We start from the raw sequence: 16398 nt of genomic DNA, 5'->3' as shown, positions 1-16398 counted from the left end.
ATTCATTCATTGTATTTTGTTTTCTCCTTTCTTTACATTTGCTTACTTTTATACAAAACTCAAATAGCACGAAAGATTACCCTATTATCTGAAATTATGGTGTTATAGCAGCATTTGTATTGACATACAAGTCACAAAAGCGAGCGGCGTTGTAATGGTGTGTGTGTATGGTGAGGGTGGGGGGAGGGGTTCCTATGTGTGTGTGTGTGTGTGTGTGTGTGTGCTACAATGTGAGTGTGTGTTTCTGTGTGTGTGTGTGTGTGTGTGTGTGTGTGTGTGCTACAATGTGAGTGTGTGTTTCTATGCGTGTGTTTGTGTGCGTGCGTGTGTGCGTGCGCGCGCGTGTGTTCGTTCCCGAGTACTTCCCTGCTGAAAAAAACAGCTAGAAACCAGCTTATGCTGGTAGCTGATTTTAGCTGGTCTTTGCTGTTGTTTTGTTAGTTTTTGCTGGTCTTTGCAGGTGTAGCTGGTTGGGCCACCAACTGGACATTCTGGTATGACCAGCTAAGGATGTGAGCAAGAGATTTGCTGGTCTAGCTGGTCAACCATCATAGGGTGGTAAAACAAGCTGGTCATCAAGCTGGTCAACCAGCAAACCACCTTTAGGTAGTCAAGCTGTTTTTTTCAGCAGGGTTGAATTTTCCCTTGGGGATCAATAGAGTATATATCTATCTATGTTCATGTGTGTTTGTGTTTGTGTGTGTATGGGGGCTATGGTGTGTGTGTTTGGGAGGTATGGTGTAACGGTGTGTGTGGTGGTGGTGGTGCTTCTATGTGTGTCTGTGTGTGTGGGTGTGTGTGTGTGTCTGTGATTCTATGCGTGTGTGTATGTTCATGCATGTTTGTGTGTGTATGGTGGAGGGTGCGGGATGATGAAATGGTGTGTGTATGGTGGGGGGGGGGTACCTATGTGTGTGTTTGTGTGCTAGAGTGTGAGTGTGTGATTATATGTGTGTGTGTGAGTGTTTGTCTGTGTGTGCATGTGTCTGTGTGTGCGTGCACACGTGTGTATGATGTGAGTGTGTGATTCTATCTGTGTGTTCGATCCCGAGTATGTGTGCATGTTCATGCGTGTTCGTGTTTGTGTGTATGGGGGTATGGTGTTTGTGTTTGAGGGGTAAGGTGCAACGTGCGTGTGGTGGTGGGGGAGGGGTTAATGATGTGTGTGAGGAGGGGATTGGTGTGTATGTATTGGGGGGTGGGGGTTTCTTAAGTGTGAGCTGTAATGGTGTGTGTGTGTGTGAGGAGGGAGTATGTTGTGTGTATGTTTGGGGAGGGGGGGGGGGGTTTACAGTGTGAGTGTGAGTGTGTGTGCGTGCATGCATGTGGGGGCGGGGTGTTTGGGAGGTATGGTGTAATGGTGTGTGTGGTGGTGGTTGGTGTGTGTGTGGGGTGTAATGAGATGTGTGTATGGGGTGGGGGGGATGGGGGGATGCATCATCCTGATGGATTGTGGATAGAAACTGTCTCTGTTGGTACAGGTCCCAATGCTGGGTGGAGAGACTGTTGCTGAGATGACTGTGGTCAGTGAGGATCTGTCCTTGTAATGTGCTGTCTGATCTGAGAGGACAGTACAGGATTTTTCTGGAATGGGTTCTTCATGATTTGTAAGGCTCTTGCATCTGGAGGTGTTTGTCTAATGGGGAAGAGCAGTTCTAGAGATGCTCAGTTGAGTGCACCACTTGCTGTAGGGCTTCTCAGTCTTGAATAGGGCTGTTTCCTCTCTCTGGCCCCAGCATAAAAAGTTTTTTTTTTTTTTTTTATTCACTGGGTAGACCCTGAATTTCCACCACTGTACTAGGTAGTGCATCCATTGTCTGCCCTTCTCAGGTTGGATGTGAGTAGTCCAGGTCAGGTCCTCAGTGATGTGCACTCCCAACCAGAGGGGTTATTTACACTCGCCTCCCACCATCAATATGTCATATGGTGGAATGCAGGACACAGAAGATGATATCCTCAGTAGATCAATTAGATCTATAAGAACATTATAGTGGATCAATGGTGATTTTGTGCTCATTTATCTCAGTTTCAGATTTAAGAACAGAATGCAGGTACATGTCTTTGAATGCATTGTATTTGATAACAAACAAAAATACTGTACACAAATTGTAGGATTGTGAGTGCCAACAATTATACAACATATTGTACACATGTATAGATGTGCTCATACCTGCAAATGAGGTCTTTGAAATGTCCCAGTGGTCTGTTGTCGGTGCCATTCCTTCTGCTGCAACACATGTAAATAACAGTCATATCCTATTTAATATATTTCTGATTTTTTTATTGTATTTTTTGTGAAGGCTATTGTTCTGTGGTTATAATGTATCTGTGTTTTTGTTAGTGTAATCTGGTTAATAGGCCTATGTTGAGTGTGTTGAATTTAGAGGTGGTAGCAATGATTAATAATCTGGTAGCCACCATGGTGGTGATTAAAGAACAGTATGGGGGGGTGGGGGGTGCTGGGGGTGACATTACAATGCCACCCGTAGATTTTGTGTTAGTGTTGTGTGGTCAGCCCATTGATTATATTCCATTTATGGAGCCAGGGCTGTGTATGAGGATGTGCATACCTTATTTTAATGATATAAAACACATGTTCTAAAGCATATGGTTTGAGTCCATTTAAGATGCATGGTTTAACAGACACTAACAGACAAGAGCAGTCTTAAAATACTGGAACCAACCTTCATGATGGCCAATGCATATGGGTGTCCCCTTGCGGTTTCTCTTGCGCCGACGCTGACGAGGTACAGCAGCAGGAGTTGGGATGCCCTCAATAAAACTGTTCCCTAGAAGCAATGTAGCTTCTAAAATGTTTGTATCAGTTGTGCCCGCCATTTGACCTCTGGCACACAGAGCGAGACAGACAGACAGACAGACAGACAAAGAGAGAGAGCGAGAGAGAGAGAGAGACAGAGAGAGACAGAGACAGAGAACAGAATAAAGCAGAAAGAATAGAAAATAGAAGGTTGGCTCTTAAAAGAGCCTTTGGGGTCACTTTTAAAGAGGTCGACTCTAGGTTTTGAGGGGGTTAGGTTTTGAGGGGGTTAGGTAGTGAGGTGGTGAAGAAGGATGAGAGGATGCTGCAAAGTAAGGGAATTATTTGGTTAGAAGAAAAAATTGTTCATGTTCATTCAAGAAAAACAATAGGCCAATATTACAGTTTTTCTCAGTCGCTTTGGTGCTTTTCTCAGATCATTTGTGCACATCATAGTAGCAATTTCTCCTTCCTCTGAACAAATTGCAAATGCTTTTCGACATGTATCAGTTACTTTGTCAAGTCAGTCAAAATGAACTATACTTATGGATGCTGAATAATCGTTCCCAATAAAACTAATAGTCTTCATTTCATTGCTTGAGTCATTACATACAAAATTGGTCAACTTGTTATCAAATTCTGTCACAATGCTGTAGAATTGCAAAGAGCATATACAGTAAAAATGTGAAACGTACATATTCAGTGTCTTGTACTCACTTACTATCCTAACTACAGCAATTTAAAGCTTTACTGTAGTTTTCAAATGGCTGTACACATACTGTATAGTGCTGTCTTGAGCATGTTCAGGTAGTGTGTCACCGAGTTCTGACCTTTTTTTTGCATGGGACAACACTGAGAGAATAAACTGCCATAATGAAAACATGACAAAGCCATTTGACTATCTTGTTCATAAACGATGGTGTCAAGACTTCTCATTTTGATGACACTGGCAGTTTCAATTACATAATTACTTGCTTTTGAGGAATGGACTATCAATTTTGAGCAAGTGATGTGCTTTTGCAGGTTATCCACTAGGTTTTGCAGTTTGCACTAATTGTTTTGAGAAATGCACTAACTGCTGTGCAAATGTTAATAGTTGATGTGAGAAAAGCACCAAAGCGACTGAGAAAAACTGTAATCTATATTCATACAAATTTGCTTATGGCGGGCCTATGTATGTAGTTTGCCCTATGACTTCATTCAATAACACAATATCAATAGGAGTAAAAACTGTACTGTAATTGTTGGTGGTGCGCACCACTTGCTTACTGTCTCATGCCACCTTTCGGCCACTTGCTGTCTGTCAAACGCCACAGTCCTGTGCCACAGGTGGGCAAATGGCACAGGACAGTCTTGCGGGACAACAGGTGATTTGGCATGGGACAGTTGACAACAGCAGTTTAATGCTTCAGTAGGTCTAAACCAGGAGTAGGCTTACCCACATTCTTCCCCACAAAGAGCAAACCATTCCATAACAGGTTTGTCTGCGTTCTCCCAATGTTTTGTCACTTAACAGTAAATTGAAATCTATCATAATTAGGTAAGTATGCCCCATACAGCAATCCATGGTGATCCAGGCTACATGCAAAATTGCTTTAAAAGTGGTGTGCTAGCCTATTTTATGCCATGCCACCTCATATAACGTTGTATGGGCCTGTTGATGTCTGCTGACAAGAGCTCCACAGCGCCTAATCCCAATTGCTCTAAAACTGTGGTCAGATGATGAACTGTAACCACTAAAAAGCCGCCAGGACAAAAATTCCAGCGGCAAAATTGGGCACACCTGATCAAACATTTCTCCTCTTAAAACTGACAATGCAATGTCATTACAGTATATTAGTAGCCTAGGCTATTGTAAGAAAATAAGTAAGTCAAATAAGTAGCCTAGTCTACAAAGAGGATAATAAAACAGATCGAAGTCGGTTTCATAACAAAAAGCGGCCTGACATAGACAAAGAAATGTAGACTGTCAGTCCATAGCATTAATAACATTTACGATTAAGGTTAGAAGTTTATTATATGCCATTAGTCATGCTAATTTGTCATATTTCCCATGCATACACTGGACTAAGAGTAGGCTAAATAAATGCGACTTACCGGGATGACAAACGCAATGAAAATTGTTGCACTCAATGACGCATTCCCGCGCGAATTGTAGCCTACTGTACACAAGACATGTATAATCGATCACATCATTGATTGCATAGGCTTACACTAACGACTTGAAAAGTCAGTCGAGTGTATAAGGCTACTCATTTATTCTATTCTAGCTAAATTAATCTGATGGACTAAACTTTAATGCAAACGAAAGTTTATAGGCCTATCACACGCTATTCACCTGTTTGATTCATTTTCTACAGGTGTTAATGGAGTAGAATTGGCAGTATTTAAGTTATATTTGTTTTACAATTTGTTTTAAAAGGTGGCAAAGCAGTTTTCTGTGTGACCCCCTTTTGTCAAATTTCATTGATCAAAACAGCGCTCTGAGAGCAACCAACCTTCGTAGGTCTTCGTATTTGTCGAAAAAGCCCGGAAAAAATCCCCATTGCGCGTAAGATTACACGCTCCCTTTCTGCTGGCACAAATCAATTGGGACTAAAAGGCGTGAAATGACACGCGAAATGACATAAGAAATTGGCGTGTCATTCTACGCCGTTTGGTGATATCAGGCTGTCATGTTCCGTCTACCTCTCTCCTAGCAACACTGAGACTTACAGGATGTAATACCATACCAAATCACGCTTCATGTTTTTTTTTTTTTTTTTTACCATCGCGGAAATATAAACGTTGCGCGCATAACGTCCCGGTGACCATTACAGGACGTCCTCTCAAAGTCTCCGCGGGACGTAAAGGGAACCCTACACAATGTCGAGGAGGTGACGTTCGCCAGGGGACCTTTAGGGGACATCGCCAGGACTTTATTTTGTTTACTGGGTACAGTGCTGCTATCAATTTGCTTGGCATAACCGCATTTATAGTTTTCTACAAATGCAATCAATCAAATTGGCCTCCATCACTCAACCAACGCTAACGGTAACATTATTGTACCTAGGTCCTTATTGATATTATAAGATTAACGCACCTGCAGTAAAAACCAAGCATGTCCGATAAACATTCTCAGATTTATTTCGGCTTCAAGAAGAAATGGGAATTACATTTCATGTGAACATCGTCCTATCCTTATTAGACGTTCTCTGCGGTAAACTACAGTCCTTTTTAGCGTCTATTGTTTTTCCAACCCACTTTTAACTTCCAACAAAATTACGTCTCACTGCAACGATGCGCCATCTAGTGGACAAACGACTACATATCGCCAATACTGGAAATGCAGCCATGATGATGATGATGAATATTTGGCTTTCTTTTAATCCTACTGAATTTGTAATTATGTATCGGCCATTCTAATACCGATAGTATGTGCGTGCCTGTGTGTGTGTGTGCATTTGTATATGTGTGCACCGCCATCTACAGGCCAATGAGTTTACAGTCACTAAATGTACACATAACCTAAATTTTTTTAGACCCCCCCATGGATGAAATTCTACGAAACTTGGCATACCCCCAGAGAATGCCAGGTCAATCATACACATAAAATTTGGTGTAGTTTTGAACATCTTAACTGAAGATAGGGGTGATTAAAGCAGAATGATATTGCATTTTCATTTTTTACTGGGGGGGGGGTGCAAATCACAAATGAGTGATTATGGGCCAGGTTGATGTGGGCCCTTGAGACCAACATACCATAAAAGATTCTTCATCCTCAGTGCCATGGTTCAGGTAGTTATTTAGGAAAAACTGCTTTTTTTGCGGTTCAGGGGGCCCAGCACGGGGGAGGGGGGTTGTGGCCGCCGGGGACGAAACAAAATTTTTCTGTAAAAGTCTAGTGGGGCTACATACCCACCAAATTTCATGTGCACCGGTGTTTCGGTGTCCCGGGTATCGTTGACCAAAAATTCAGGAAGTAGATAACGGGAAAAAAAAAAACTGACAATCATAATACGACCGCTTCGCTAGCGGCGGTCATAATAATAATAATATGTTTTATTTATATAGTTTCCTTTAGCTTTGCCCTTTTTATAATTTATGTGGTCTGTTTTTTTTTATTTTGAAGTCCTTATAATGTTTAATGTTGATGAAACTAGCTTGTGGAAGTCATTTTACGTGTTTCCCCTTACTGCCTGAGTCATAGTCTATTTTGCAAAAATCTTGTTCCCACTTTTTTTACTCTGGTGACCCTGATATCAGTCAGTGTGGGTTGGTTGGGGCTGATAAGAAGTTATAACTAGACGTTTACGAGACCTTTTACCAAACAACATCTCACAGAAGTGATTTGCAAACTCTTTGATCTACTTGAGCAATTATATTTATGTAGTGATTTAAAATGTATTTTCTTCAAAACTTTTTATTTTCAATTCTATACCACATATTATATTCCTGGGAATTTGACAGATGTCATACTGAATGAGGAGTCATAGTCATACTGTGTGGCCTGTCTTTCAGTCTTGAACAGGAAACATCTGATGCTGTGTGTGATACTGAGGTCATTCCAGGACTTGAATGTTTACATGAGTATTATATCCACAAAATGTAGCCTACAGCTGATAAAGCAGGCTTTGAGTAAGGGGGGGGGCATCTAATCACCAACCCAGTGGCAAAGATTCATTATATGAGTTCTGGGTGTAGTAAAGCATTAACCGATATTGATTAACCAAAGCAACAAAATCCAATCTCAGTAAACTAAAGCATATAACATACACATCATTGCAATCTATGTGATCTACATACGAGCTATAGTGTTATTGCTTCACATGTTGTAGGCCTAGTCTGCATCTTTCTCAAAATCACCCCATCTTTCTCAAAATCACCACTAAAAGGAGTGATATGCTGCTCTCTGGGAATATATAGACATAAGACCAACTGGCCTCACCCCTCAGACTTTCAATGGTAGCCATGGCTTGTTCATGTTTATCTCTAAGCTCTCTTAACTGAGACTGAATATCATCTCCCCCAGAGGCTGTAGAAGTCCTTAATAAAAGGATAAAAGGATAAAGCCTTTGAAACAGTGTCCCTTGGACCTGTCTGGATGGCTCAAACATGTTTCTAAGCCATGAAAGGTTTTAACACATAGTGTAATTTAATGTAAGAGATGCCTTAGCACAATACCAACAACATTGGTTTTAAATAATCACAGATTGCATGGCACCTTTCTCCAGAAGAGCAGGTGACACCTATTACCATATTACTTATAATACAACACAATGAAGCTTAAATAAAGCATTTGTTTAAAATGTACAGATGATCTGTGTATTTCATGCCTGTGAGACTACATTAAGCTAATCTAATAGTAGATTCATGGAATTTTATATGCCTAAATACTAGCCATGACACGTTAATATTATTGTGTCTTCATTTAGAAATCAGAGGGGTTAGGATGCCACCTTTGGGTGGGCATTTTGCTTATTTGGGGGGCAACAAAAATTCGGTAAATGGGCGCAAAAAGTATACAGCACAATCTTTTAGAGCAGACCCCTTGGCAAATACACAGGCCCCTAACCTACATATATAAACGAGGTGAATAAACAATATGTAGGTTTTCACAGTATTATAGTGGTGTTGTAGACCGATACAACTCAGATCCATTACAATAATAATTATTTACAGAAATATGTAGCCTATAGAACAACTATCTGCAGTACAGGCCAAAAGTTTGGACACACCTTCTCATTCAATGTGTTAGATTCATCAAAACTATTAATGAACACATGTGGAATTATGTACTTAACAAAAAAGTGTGAAATAACTGAAAACATGTCTTATATTCTAGTTTCTTCAAAGTTGCTATTTTGTTTTAATGTAATACCATATTGCAAGCCATAACTTGACAAATATTCATCTGTGGGTCAAATAACTTTGCATTCATTCATAGTTTTGATGCCTTCAGTGAGAATCTACAATGTAAATAGTCATGAAAATAAAGAAAATGCATTGAAATGAGAAGGTGTGTCCAAACTTTTGGCCTGTACTGTATCTATCTAGCTAGCTATTTATCTAGCTCTCAGTTATCTCATGCATCTGTTTTTGGAGAGTCAGCCAATTTAAAATACATGATAAGAATATGTAGTGTTGTCACAATACCGAAGTCAAGTATTCAGTAAGGTCTGCCTTTTATTTTGATATATGCTTTGCCATGTGTTGAGTGTAGAGTTTGTGAGATATTCCACCGAGATTATGGAGTGTGGAGATGGACGCAGAGTGTGCAGAATATGATTAAATATAAAGTAAATTCAACGCTAATTTTCTCGCAAACCGTTTATCAGCAACTACTAACTACTAGTTTACTAGTAATTGACCATTTATCAGCAACTAGTATCTAATAGCATTGGAAACCTTAGGTCTTGCTCTTTCATATGTGATATGCGTGTGGTATCGGCGTGACAAGTTTTTTAATATAGCACATTTCATACACAGGCAAAACAAAAGCAAACAGTAATAGCTAGTAGAAGCATAGAATAGTCAAAGAATAGTTTAAGAAGTAAAGAATTAAAAAGAAAACATAAAACACACAAGGTAATAGTAACTAAAAGGGCAATAAAAGTGTTTAAAAAGTAATAATTAAAAGACAAAAAACAACCGAATGATTACTCAGTGATAGTGATACTAAACACCCAGTGAACAGTAGGACTCTATGTGTACTTTGTGAGCAGTTCAACACATTTGTCATTTGTCGCCTGTCGGATATAATTTCTTGGGGGGGGGGGGGTACTGCCCACCCCAGCTCCTCCCATAGACACGCCCCTGAACCAAGCAGGAGTGAGCAGAGTCTCTTCCTTTTGCATACCTGCACGCATTTGCATGTATGCATCTATAACTTTCCTGGAGCCTATTCCTAGGTTTGGTTTAAAACCGTGGTCAGATTTCTCACACTGACCTGAAACTGGTTGGACAAGAGCCGTGCATACAAACATCGATTTCACAAAACTATATGGTAAGACATTACTTTAGACAAAAAACATTCTAGCCTTTTATAAATGTAAGTCCAGCTATTGATAAAGTAAATATTATTTTATAAAGTAGATCTTATTTTCTCTTTGATAGCTTTTCTTCTCTTTTTGTTGTTTCCATCAAATTGTATCTGAATATAATTATTTTATGATATGTTTATTGCATTATTGCCATTTCATGTAGGATAATACATAGTTGCTCCAAAATGCTGGAACAAATCAAAATAGTGTTGAAATATCTGAATTTATTGAATAGGGCTTTGCACTTTGACTGAATCAACCCTGTAGTTCATCTTGATTTTTACACATTTTCATTTTTCACTGGGCATTCCAGGTGATATCAAACAAACTGCAGTTGTGTGGTTTTGATGAATAAAAATGGAAAAGCTTGATCTGCCCGACTGGATGTCCCAGCTGCCTACTGAGCTCCATTCAGTTCCCCTACGGGACCTCGCCATACCTGGTGAGTACAGGTTTCCTCAGCAGATAGTGGCTTTCAACATCGTCTTGAGACACAAACAACCAGTTGTGTTCAGCCCTTAACTACCATGGCATTCTGAAGTTAATGCTGCATCTTGTGTCCTAGCAAGGCAATTTTGTGGGAGAGAGTTTGAATTTTTCTTCTTCCTGCATATAATACAAATAGGGATTATAGGTACTGCATGTATAATTGGAAATGAATGAATGATCATTTGTTATATAATGCAAGGAAGAAATAGGCTACATTTTTGTTTGCTTGTTTGTTTGTTTGTTTGTTTGTTTACAAATACAAACTTTGATAGTTTGTTCGTTAAACATATCTGTACATGCTTTACATTTCCAGGAAGTCATCACACCATGACCTACTGTCTGGATGGCTCGTCGGATTTGGAGCCCAATGCATCCGAATTGCTGAAGATCCTAAAAAAAGTCTTCGGTCATTTTGTCGATGACATTGTCGAGAGATGGGCCACAACACAGGTACAGAATTACTTCAGTACAGATTTACCTAAAGGTGTAATCCACAACTCTAATCCCGTTCCTTTTCAGCCAAATTCAGCTAACTGCTCCTATTGGTGCTCCAACTGTTCAGTGTGTGCTCTCAAACAAAACTATTCACACATAGGGCCCTAATTTAATGTAAATCGCAAGTAAAGTGAAAACTCTATCAACAAGCAAAGAAGTTCTCGTGCATGAACTAGCTGACTCATCAATGTGTGTGGTTAAGGTCTTGCTCCTGGTGTCACATTAGCAAACTGATTTTGTCCAATTATTAAATTAGCTTTGGTTTATACTTTTCACTTTTTACTTCAAATTAGGGCCCACAGTCTTCTTACTTAACACACCTATAGATTTATAGACTGTATAGTCACTGAGGACTGAGTCAATTCTAACCAACACATTTCTTCAGGAGAACAAAAGGGTGAGATGTGACTTGATGTAGTGCATTCAGTGGTGCTTCAAGTTAACGTTTTTGTGTGTGTGTTTGTAGATGTGTGACACTGTTCTTGTTGTTTTCTAGGAACTAAATATCATTCAGCAGCTGGATGCAGGTGTTCGGTATTTTGATTTGAGAATTGCTTGTAAGCCAAATGATGTCACTCACATCTTGTACTTTGCCCATGCACTCTACACTACAGTTACTGTGGAGGTAAGGGTCTTAACAAACACACACACTCTGTTGCCTTGTTCTTTCAAACTGAGACAAATATAATGTCGTGAACCACTCAATGAACAAGTTAAGGAGAATCGGTGCATTGAACTGTCTGTTTATCACCTGATGAGTTCAGTGTCCAGTTGCGTCTGATTGAGTTAGTCTCCCTAAAATAATGAATGAAAAATCTATCAGGATTTGTCAGCATCTTGTTGAAACCTGGCTAACTTCAGACAGTGAAAATGTTCTTGCTGAAACCTGTCCCCCAGGGTAAACAAGGGGCTGGAATTGCCACCATTCTCTCAAACAAATATACTTGCACTAGAGCCAATTTTGGTGATTTTGCTTCCTTTGAGTATATCGCCCTCACTCTGACTTAAAAAGATCCTGTAGAAAAGTTGAGAGAACATGGAGAAAAACTAAGTTACAGGTTCACCGTGCCATTTTAAAAGAAAAAATATAAAATTATAATAGAGCTATTTGGAAAGAGAGAATGATCCACTTCTCTAAGGTAATTGCTGAAAATAGTGGAAACTCTAGGATGTTGTTATCCACCATTGACAGGCTACTGCATCAAACACCTTTTGACACACTCAGTCAGGCATCCTCTCTAAGATGCAAAGAATTTGCAGACTTCTTCAAAAAAAGTAGTTTCTTTAAGGGAGGCTATTGGTAACATAATGTAATAACTTATAGTACAGCCTCCCTAAATACCTCCCTCAATGTAAACAGTATCCTTGTAAACAATTCCAATCAGGTTTTAGATCAAAACACAGCACAGAAACGGCCCTAGTAAAAATAATCAATGATCTCAGACTGGCCACTGACTTAAACAAAGTCTCAATCCTTATTCTTCTATATTTGAGCGCGGCATTCGACACCATTGATCATAACATTCTAATTCACCGCCCTGCGAAGGTCTCTCTGACAATGTTTTAAACTGGTTTCAAACCTACATAACTGGCAGATATTTAGTTAGTCTAGGAGATCATGTGTCTGTAAAACATGACTTGCCTTTCGGTGTGGCCCAGGGGAGCTGCCTTGGTCCTCTGCTCTTTTCCCTATACTTCCGTTAGGAAACATCATAAGTCAGCATATTGTAAACTTTCACAGCTACGCAGATGAATCCCAATTATATATTTCTGTGGAGCCAACTAACCCATATGGCCTTTGCTCCCTTATCACATGCTTAACCTCCATTAATCAGTGGATGAGCAAAAACAAATTTAAACTAAATGATGACAAAACAGAGGTACTTTTGGTTGGACCAAAAATCAAAGCGAGACAATTGTTCTTAGTAATCTTGGGAACCTGGCACACCAGGTCAAAACAAAAGTAACAAGCCTAGGTGTCATCTTAGATGGGGGCAGCTGTGGCCTACTGGATAGCACTTCGGACTTGTAACCCCAACCATTAGGAACGGCTGAAGTTCCCTTGAGCAAGGCACCTAACCCCTCACTGCTCCCCGAGCGCCGCTGTTGATGCAGGCAGCTCACTGCACCGGGATTAGTGTGTGCTTCACTTCACTGTGTGCTGAGTGTGTTTCACTAATTCACAGATTGGGATAAATACAGACCAAATTTCCCTCACAGGATCAAAAGAGTATATATACTTATACTTATACTTATACTTATACTTATACTTATATAGATGCAGAGTTAAGCTTGAAGCCCCATATCAGTAAAGTTACTCAGACAGCCTATTTCCACCTGAAAAACATTGCAAAACTGCAGAAAAACTAATCCATGCCTTTATCACTAACAGGTTAGACTACTGCAATGCACTTTTTACTAATCTCCCCAAAAAAACGGAACCGGAAAGTTTTCAGACCCTTTCAAGTTTTCCACATTTTGTTATGTTTTCAGTCATTTCAGTCATTTATTTTTTAGAAATGTATAAAACACTCCAACCACCTCATCACCTCATTCGAATGTTACTCAGCAACCATAAGATTACATCAGAAAGATGTGCAGTGGTCTTTTACATTTTTCCAGACCTGTATTACATATATTACATATATGACATACAGTATGTCAGAAAAATGTATGCGCTCCATATTCAGGGCAGGCTTATACAGATATGTATTTACCTTGGATTCTCATGCTCCCATAGGAAACCTTCAACAAAGTTCATCAGTGGTTGGCAGGCCACCCAAAGGAGGTTATCATTCTCGCCTGCTCAACATTCGATGGTGTGGATGTCAGTGATCATCAGAGTTTCATTGCCCAACTGATCCAGCTCTTTGGGAAGAAACTCTGCCCTAAAATGGTTTATGCATCTCATTTGACATTTTTCTGCAATAATAATAAGTGAATCAATTTTAAGTAAATTGTTTTGTATACTTGCATTGCTGCAGTAGCATACTGTAGGTCCATTTATGGTTGAGGAAAAGATTGTTTTGCGAGGACATTCCTTGTTGTTTTCAGTTGTGTAGTCCTGCAAGCAAGTTGTGTTATTTTCAACACATATTGTGTAACAAATAAATAAAGAGAACAACACAAACTGTGTTGTCCCTATCTGGACACAGAGATGTGTTAAAAAAAGAACGCAAGTGTGTTTTTTCAACACATTCGTTTTAAGAGTGTTTCTTATGCTTATCTGCTTGTTTCCTCCAGGCGCGCCCCTCTCTTCAGCACTGCTGGGATCATGGATATCAAGTGATCCTTTCCTACGCCCATTCAGCAGCTTCTGGCCACCAGGAGCTGTGGCCAGAGATTGACTACTGGTGGTCTGACCAAGACAGGACATCAGCAAGTAAGGTTATACAATACTTGGATGACCGCTTGAAGGGCAAAGGACAAGATGGCAAGTCTATTACTATTATTATTATTATTATTATTATTATTATTATTGTTGTTGTTGTTGTTGTAATTGTTTGCTACCTATTGTTGTGTGTAGAATTGAAAGTTAATTTATGTTTGCCTGTTTGTCTGTCTGTTTACCGGCCTGCTGGATCCTAGATACCTTCTTCATGTCAGGTCTGAACCTCACTCCAAATTCAGACTATGTGGCGGCAAACGTATTGTCATCCATAAAGGAAATGACTCTTGCTGCTTATCCAGAGTTACTAGCCTGGGTCAAAAGGCAACACTGTGGTCAAGGCAAAGGATGCATCAACATTATCGCTGCTGATTTTGTGGGTGTTAATCAATTTGTCCAGCTTGTCATTGAGATCAATCGGAAAAAATGATCAAGTCATTTAATTCATTCACTTAAGCAGGAAAGATAAAATAATTTAAAAACCTGATAAGAGACACTTCTAAAAGGGAATAGGGGACAGGGAGGGTACTGTTCCGGAGGGTACTGTTCCGTATACTGGGTCCTGTACCTTTCATTCCGTATATTAATGACTTGTCAGACATATGCCCTGATGTACAGTTGGTCTCCAGATGTATGCTGATGATACAGATGTGCTGTATGCATCTGGTAATATACCTACAATTTTGTTGTAGACAAACTAAATACTAAAAACTAAAAACTAAAAACTACTTGGCTTGAATCAACACTAAACACCTAGTGTTTAAACACTAAAAAACAATTATGTTTTTCCATTAATAAATCAGCTGCAACACAACCCTTGAATGTAAGTGAGCTCATCGAAGTGTCAGAGGTAAAGTATGTATAATTCTGGATATCACCAAATCATGGTAATTCCGCAACAATCTTGTACTCATGCCTAGTCCTCTGTGTTTAACCATTTGCATTGCATCTTTCTTTTCTTTCCTTTGTTCTTTTATACCTCTTTAAAGTATACTTTATTGCTATCTATCTCTTTAAAGTATACTTTATTGCTATCTATCTCTTTAAAGTATACTTTATTGCTATCTATCTCTTTTATTGCGTAGTCATAAAAGCCCTTCTAGGGACAAGTTTTGTAAATTGGAATAGCTAGAAACACCATGATAACTTTCATCAGAGAGTTGTTTTCTGTTTGTCTATGCATACTGTATCATGGAATTCCATTCATGGGGGGCCATACAATAAATTCATTTATGCCACCTAATTAAACATGAAAAAGCAAAAACAAAGCATTGTATTTTTTTTTAAGGATAATTATGACACCCTCTGAATGCATGCCAAGTTTTGTGGAATTCCATTCATGAGGGACCATACAATAAATTAATATAGGCTATGTGGACATTTAATAACTGTACACTACGCACGCACACACACACAATCATAAACACATGCAAACACACACATGCACACACACACACACACATTTTGACAGTTTAAAATGCATGGTCACTAGCGAAAAGTTTAAACAAATTGTCAAATTGTTTGTCCAGTTCACATTAGGTGTGGTTTAGTTATGAAATGTTATCAAAAGTCCGGCGCAAGAAGATGGGCCTTATGTTTCTTAATCAGTCATGGGTGTGTTTTGGGTGTAACATCCTTTAAACCAATGAGAGTGACATCAGTCATTCCCTTTAACAGCAAGCACCGCGACTTCAAACAGTGCATCGGTATGTTGATGGTCACTGGCACCGGCACATTTGAAAGAATCTGCTTGCACGCGAGACCATATGGAACAGGTATTCCACTAACCATGCTTTACTAAAACCTAGCACAGACACACATACACACACACACAGGTATGCACACAATCACACACACACATGCATGCACACACACATAAACACACACACACATAAACATGCACACACATACACCACACAGTAGACATGCATGTGCATGCACATGCACACACACACACACGTACACATAGACTCACACACACAGGTACGCACACAATCACACACTCGCACACACAAACACACATAGTAGACATGCACACACACACAGGCACACACGCACAGACTCACACGCACACACACACACACAAACACGTACACGCATGCACACACACATATATACAAAAGCAAACATGCACACACTTATACACAAAAATTGCAGAGTAGGGGATGGAGACAAATTGACAAGCGTAATTTATTTTTGCAGGACTGAGTGACGGTCCTATGTTATACCACTTTGCGGTACATCTA

The 16398-nt window shown here is 39.6% G+C and overlaps 1 protein-coding gene across 2 annotated transcripts; it reads left to right on the top strand.

Annotated features, from left to right (window-relative positions):
* Positions 1–4598: 4598 nt before the first annotated feature.
* Positions 4599–15155, top strand: LOC121698932 (PI-PLC X domain-containing protein 1-like). Of its 2 annotated transcripts, XM_042081460.1 has the most exons (8): positions 4599–4612; positions 8367–8368; positions 10094–10222; positions 10583–10719; positions 11261–11389; positions 13505–13660; positions 14008–14197; positions 14353–15155. In XM_042081460.1, exons 3-8 carry the CDS (start codon positions 10138–10140, stop codon positions 14580–14582), a joined length of 927 nt encoding a protein of 308 aa, XP_041937394.1. In that variant the 5' UTR covers positions 4599–4612; positions 8367–8368; positions 10094–10137; the 3' UTR covers positions 14583–15155. The 2 variants fall into 2 exon arrangements, with proteins under 2 accessions (XP_041937394.1, XP_041937395.1); XM_042081461.1 differs by lacking the exons at positions 4599–4612; positions 8367–8368 and adding an exon at positions 9329–9743.
* The last annotated feature ends 1243 nt before the right edge of the window (positions 15156–16398 follow it).

Source organism: Alosa sapidissima, chromosome 23, assembly GCF_018492685.1.
Source record: "Alosa sapidissima isolate fAloSap1 chromosome 23, fAloSap1.pri, whole genome shotgun sequence".
NCBI lineage: Eukaryota > Metazoa > Chordata > Actinopteri > Clupeiformes > Clupeidae > Alosa > Alosa sapidissima.
The sequence above is the reverse complement of the archived record's forward strand: the minus strand, read 5'-3'. Positions and strand labels throughout refer to the sequence as shown.